Genomic DNA, 7,399 nt, shown 5'->3' with positions numbered 1-7,399 from the left:
ACTCTATCCTCCATATCACCACTCTTACAAAAAAACAGTTTATGGTTACAAATATTGGATCAAACAAAATTAATATTTTTAATTCTGAATAACACGGTTAATGCTTAAACTCGTATTAGAGGCCCTCTTCCAAATATTTCCCTGATGTTCATATTAATATTGACATATGATTTTATGAAAAATTTTAACTTAATATACAAAAAAATTTATTATAATAACTTACAAGTAAATTTCAATATGTATGTATGTATGTATGTATGTATGTATGAATGTATGTATGTATGTATGTATGTATGTATGTATGTATGTATGTATGTATGTATGTATGTATGTATGTATGTATGTATGTATGTTCGCATATTTGAATGTAGGTTGGTTTAATTGCTTTGTTTGTTATGTATGTTTAGATGTCTGTTGGTTTAATTGCGTTGGGTATTTTGTTTTTTATTTCGTTTAGCGTTGTTGATGTTCATTTTGTTTTGCTTTTGGTGTGATAATAATGTAGTCGGGAAAAATTTAAAATTTATAAAACTAATATGTTTAAAATACACTATGGTGAAGGGTATATAAGATTCGGCACAGCCTAATATAGCACTCTTACTTGTTTCATTTGGTACAATGATAAGTCAAAAAGTTGCAGGTAATAACTTACATGACATATACCAAAAAGACTAATAAACAAAACAGAGCGGAATTTTCGAATCTGGGTGGATTCAGATGGATTCAACAGAAAATTATGTTACACATAATAAAACACTCTCCTACAAAGGAATCTGAAATCTGAACTAACCCATACAAGCAGAGGCCACAAACCAATTTTTCCCCTAATAATTTCAATTAAACCACTAATCCAATCAAAACAAATTAGAAGTTATAGTCGGGCGAGGCCGACCATATAATACCCTACACCTGTATACGAATATAATGTGATTTAGTTTTCATAATAAAGCATTTAAGTTGAATTGTATCTTGCCTTAGATATAATTAAGCCATTTATTGTTTAATAAAACTGTGGATATTTAATTAAAATTTTGGTGGGGGCTTTTTATAGGGGCTAGGGTCAAATGAGGACCTATAATTATATAGTTTATGAGGGTCATTAAGGCTAGTGTAGAACTTTGTCTACAAAATTGCGACCTATAGTTTAATTACAAGGTACCATAAAAGATCACGTGCCAAAACGTGATTACAAGGTTTACAAGCCCTAATCGGGGGTACAGTTGTATGGGGGCTATGTGAAATAATGGACCGATCTTAACCATTTTCAATAGAGTGTATATGCTTTTGTGCATCCATACCCCCTATATAAAATCCCCTTTAGAAAATGACTTTATCGCCCATAACTGACTAACAGAAGCATCAATAGCAATGAAATTTGTCACAAACATGTTTTATGGGAACATAAATCTTTTCGTAGAATTTTATGAGGATCGGTCTATAATTGACCCTACCCCCATATAAAGTCCCCTTCATAACTGGCTAAGAGAAGCATCAATATTGGTGAAATTCGGCACAAACATAAATTTTTATAAGGTCCCCTTCACAAAATGATTTTAATGTTCACATCTACATAAAATCATTTTCTTAAATTTTATGAGGATGGGACCATAATATAGGTGCCCTTCAGAAAATTGCTTTAAGGCTTATTACTGACTCAAAAATGTAAGTACACCAGTAAAATTCTACATAAACAAGATTTGTGCTAGGCATAAGCTCTTTATCAAATTTTATAAAGATCGGTCCTTAATTAACCCTATCCCCCTTGTAAAGTCCCCTTCAGAAAATGAATTTAAAAAAATCGGTCTATAATTGACCCTTATACAAGATTCACTCCAGAAAATCACTTTAACGCTCATGTATTGCTCAAAAGTTCTTCCAAATTACGGTAGTTTTATAGGAACTGAACTCTATCCTCCATATCACCACTCTTACAAAAAAACAATTTATGGTTACAAATATTGGATCAAACAAAATTAATATTTTTAATTCTGAATAACACGGTTAATGCTTAAGCTCGTATTAGAGGCCCTCTTCCAAATATTTCCCTGATGTTCATATTAATATTGACATATGATGATCGAATATATCGAACTTTATTACTACGAATGATTTGATGGCGGGTATATAAGATTCGGCATGGGCGAATATAACACTCTTTCTTGTTACTAATGTTTTATAATCTTGTTTTTTTAGTTTTTATTTCGGATGATCGCGGTCTATAATTGACTTAAGCCCTCATTAAAAACCCATATCCAGTATCATGCAGATGTTCATATTAGTAATATTGATTACAAAATTCAACAGGAGTCTTATAAATAACAATAACAAAAGCATAGAATTATAACATGATTGATAAAACATTAAATTTGCGGCAATCATGTACTTCCACCTTATGATTTAAACGAAAGCTTTGAAAACATCAAAGTTAGATTTTTTGTTTTGTTTCATTTTGAATTTTGTTTCGACAAATTGTTATTAAAATTTTTCAAATTAAGAAAATTGTGTACTAAAAGACAATTTTAATTATCTTTAACACGTTATGTCACTTTTTACGAAAATTTCTTCTTCTAAAAATTAAAAACACTAAAGATATGTTCATCTAAGTAAATTTATAATTTGCGAATCAACTTTAAATTAATGTTTGATATTAATATTAAAATAAAATACTGCCTCCAAAATATTGTTAAATAAAATTGTTTATTTCAAATTTATATAAAAATACAATTAACTTTTTTAGAACTACATACTTAAGACTTTTTTCCTTAAAAAATAATAATAATGTTTTTTTTTTTAATTTCAACATTTCAATTTATATCACAATTAATCGCCAAATTATTCCAAAACTGTCTTAATTAAAGCTTTCTTTTAAATAAATAAACATTAAAATATTTTTCTTTTTAAGAAAAATTTTAACTTAATATACCCAAAAATTTATTATAATAACTTACAAGTAAATTTCAATATGTATGTATGTATGTATGTATGTATGTATGTATGTATGTATGTATGTATGTATGTATGTATGTATGTAAGTATGTATGTATGTATGTATGCATGTATGTATGTATGTATGTATGTATGTATGTATGTATGTATGTATGTTTGTATGTATGTATGTTTGTATGTATGTGTTTAATCGTTTTTATTCAAATTAAAAACGAATTCAAATGTATTAATAAGATTTTATTAACTTATTCTATATATTTAAACTATTAACTAGTAAATTTATATATCTATACCAATAATGATATAGACGAGTTAGATGTTAAAGGTTTAGAATCATCTTTTTCCAACCATCTTTGTACGTTATTTGATGGATGCATGACATGTGTATTTTCATTATAGATAGATTGCATTTGAAGGTTGACGCAGTATGTTTGCCCATATGTGAATGTCTCATTTCTGGAAGATGAAGATGACTCGCTATAAGAAGACGTAGAACTTTCATACCCTGAAGATGCTGGTGAACCTTTAGGACACTGAAAGTTCATTGGTGACATTGTGGGGACAGAGGTGGCTGGACTGCAGGCACTTCTTGGACTTTCACATCTAGATTCTACAAGAAAATTAGTGCTATCCCCACAGGTATTAAAGTTCTCCTTCACGACTTCTTGAAACGTATTATCATGTACGAAAGCGTCAATAGAACTATTAATTATTGTTGTGGAATTACCATTTGCAGAGCTATTGGGTAAAATTTGTTCTAGCTGTTCGCTTTGTTCATGTTTGCAAAATTTATTACTATTATTACAATGAACGTTGTTATCTTTGCTTTCACATTCGTCTAACAAATATGGTTTAAAAAGCTTTACTGGCTTAGACGATGGTGGACATTTTTCTTCGATTCCTACTTCAATTTCAATATCATCGTCTTCATTGAAATTTGTAGATGTAATTTCGGATAATTTCAGATGCTTATCAGAATATACTTCTCTATAAGCATCATCGCTTGAATGGGGAATAATAACTCTTCTTTTACGGTATGTCAAATCAACTACATCTGTTTTATCATTCCACATTTTTCTTTCAGAAATTTCGGATTGTTTAATTTCCGCGTTTAGCAAGCCAGATCTTGTGTTCATAACATATTTAGATTTAGTATCTCGGCGATGTCGAACTGATAAGTCCATTGGGGCGAAGGTGTATGCAGTGGAATATGTCGAGTTTTCCTTTAATTGATTAATTCTTAATGGAATTCCTGCTGACTCGGGACACTCATAATTGGTATGAAACTGATTATTGTCACAAAAAAAGGCATTTTTATCAGACACAAATTTAGGATATGTTTTAGTTTCCATTGGCATCAAATCCAATTTATTTGTTAGATCAGTATCTTCTAAATAACTGCTGGTAATAGATGAAGATAAGACTTGTGGTGGGTGGATGGTGGGGAGACTTATTGGCGTAAAATATGAAGAAGTCTGTTGTTTCTCTGTTTGAAGATTTGATAACGTTGGAGAGTACATCATATTGTGGTACTGGTAAGATGTCTGAGGTGCTGGGTGGGTGTGTTGGTGCATATGTTGTGGCGGATTAGATAGATGATGTGCTAATATCGGCACTGTAGTAGAGGAAGACATAGTACTGTACGATGGAATTACATAGTGATGGCGAAGTAAAGATGATATTGGCGCATTTGTATTTCTATTTGATATAATAGCGACTGAAGGTCGTAAAGGAGACACGACTGCTGCTGACGATGTATCAGAAGGGCTAGTAATAGTGACAGAACCCGCTGCTGCAGCAGCAACTGCTGCCAAATTTGAACCACTGAAAATATCGTGGGATCCATGAGATGAGGGTGTTGTTACGCAAGAAGATAACGATGGCACTTTAATAGAAGTAAGGGGAGCAGAACCTCTCGATGAATCTAGACATAAATGTGTAGAATGTAGTTGACTTGTTGTGTGAGATGAGCTATTACTCACTGAATTTGAGGTAATTCCAACATTTTTTGACTGTTGTTGCTGTTGCATATTAACATTGTGAAATTGGTGTTTTATTGATGTATGATTAATATTCGCTACAGAGGAACGGAGGCTAGACTCACATTGAAGCCATTTTTGAATTTGTCGTCGATGTATATTATATTTTCTGGCTGTAGCTCGTTGATTTCCTTTACAATCGTTGTCATTTCTATACGATTCTAAAACTTGAAGCTTGAATTGTGGTGTAAATATTCGTCTGGATCCCATTTTCGGACTATTTGAATTAGCATTAGTAGTACTAGTAGTAATTCCCTTGTTACTTGACAATGAAACCTGAGAAGTGTGTGCATTTTTAGTATTCATCGTTTCCATATTTAATTCTTCTTTATTTTCACTACTTAAAAAAAGTTTCAATGATCCACTTTTTGTTTTAATAATATTGTCATTTTTAACTATTTGATGATCATTTTCCATTTTTGTTTATTTAGTTAACTATATATTTGTAATTATATGATTACAACAAATAACTTGTTTTTAGTTCAATTAAATAAAATATTATATATAGCTGCTTTTATGTTTTTTCATTCATTAACTATGTACTTTTTATTTTTAAATACATTCCGACGGTTATTTTTGTATATATGACTGTCTGAACACCTTAAAATCCAAATCACAAGTGTAATGCGTTCTATTTCGAAGACTCGTTCTAGTTGTTTTGCTGTTGCTGTATTATATATTTTTTATCTGCTACCGAACCAACATCGACTTGTTGGCTGTCGACGATGTGTCTGTTAGTGTGAATGAGCGCAAGTATAAAATATTTTGTGTTCTTTCACTAATTCTAATTGTTTTTCTTTTGAAAAAGTGTGAACTATTCAATAGGTGCGGGATTTGAGGTGTGAAACGAAACAAACAGCGGCAAAATAACAAGAACACGTTCGATCACTTCGTTTTTTCTTTTCCAACTAACTAAGCAACGATGAAGAAATATATTTCAATGTTTATTTCAACCGACACTGGTAGACATTCTGGCTCTAGGTATTTTGTTTGTGTTGGTGTGCTACAATTCACAAATGTGCTCTACACACATGCATAGGAACAAATATCAAAAATCAACTGTTGCTTTATTGTATTGTATTGTAGGTATGTGAACATTCATACATACATATGTGTACATGTAGGTAGAACAAGTACAATTTCTCATTGATTGAAATTTTCGTATCTCTCTACACAAACATTGTGTCTGAGCACAAATAAAAAGAATAAGAATAATATGCATATGTATATGTATAAGTATCTACAAAACAAGTACGGCATGTTACATATAAATGCTGACTGATAAGCATTTTATATAAATAGGAGCAACAGTAGATTCACATTACTTAAAATAATCGAATAAAAGAACATTTTAATTAATATTAATAATATATGGTTCAATTTTGGACCATAATTTTTGTTTAATTCCTGCTTATTATATTAAGTAGACCATACCATACAAATACTCTTTTAGATATCACATTAAATAATTTTTGACGGATTCTTATTTAGAACAATTATGAATCATCAAATTAAAATTATTCCTCGAAAATTTCTTTGAGTACTCAGTAAATTTTATTTGCTAGTTTAAGCTCCCAATGCACAGTTAGTTTTATGGTATCTAAAGTGGCAATTAATTTAACGAATGATCAAAAATACACGAAAAGACATATTTTAAAAAAAAACTTTTTTATCAGAGTTTTTTACTCATTCATCATCGGCATCAGAACATATGGGATGTATATTGTTTTTGTAAATTTTGGTAAAAACAGGTTTTATATGAACAAAGAGATTTTGTTAAATTTCATAAATGATTTTGTTAAAGATCAGTCCATTTTTGACCCTTACCCCATATATTAGAGTTGCTTACAAATTTTGTAATACAAAAATAACATATGCACTGATGGATACAAATTAAATTATACAAAACAAGTCTTATTAAAACCAAAGTCTTTGTCATATTTTACAAGGATCAACAAATTATTTGATCTAGCCCCTTATAAGGTAAAATGTTAGTATGGCGATAAAAGTTAACATAAATTTCAAATCGGTCCACAATTTCATTTTAAAGATTATCAATTCATTCTCATTAAATCGCATAGAGTACCTTCGGAAATTCAATAAATCTTTTAAATTGCCATCAGTAAAGTCCCTATTCCAAATTTTATAATAATTCATAATAGTAAAACTTTAAAACGGAAACAAAAAATGCAGATCTTAAAAAATTATTTTCTTCCTTATTTATAAACCTTTGATAAAAGTTTATGAATTAGACCCTTTACGTTTTGTTCTACATAAATCTGAAGGTCTGAAGGGAACCTTGTATCTGACCGACCGCACCCATGTAATGAAAGAACTTGAAAAAATATTTCTGTATAGAAAACTAATATTTGCCAAATTTTGTATTAATAGCTTTATTTGGAAATGAGTAATGT

General features: G+C 30.2%; 1 protein-coding gene across 1 annotated transcript; it reads right to left on the bottom strand.

The window, feature by feature from the left end:
- Positions 1–3,168: 3,168 nt before the first annotated feature.
- LOC111685060 (uncharacterized threonine-rich GPI-anchored glycoprotein PJ4664.02) lies at positions 3,169–5,453 on the bottom strand. Its single transcript, XM_023447296.2, has one exon. It carries the CDS (start codon positions 5,400–5,402, stop codon positions 3,234–3,236), a length of 2,169 nt encoding a protein of 722 aa, XP_023303064.2. The 5' UTR covers positions 5,403–5,453; the 3' UTR covers positions 3,169–3,233.
- Positions 5,454–7,399: the final 1,946 nt, after the last annotated feature.

The sequence above is a fragment of the Lucilia cuprina genome, chromosome 3 (assembly GCF_022045245.1).
Source record: "Lucilia cuprina isolate Lc7/37 chromosome 3, ASM2204524v1, whole genome shotgun sequence".
Taxonomy (NCBI): Eukaryota; Metazoa; Arthropoda; class Insecta; order Diptera; family Calliphoridae; genus Lucilia; species Lucilia cuprina.
This window is presented reverse-complemented; position numbering and strand designations above follow the sequence as displayed.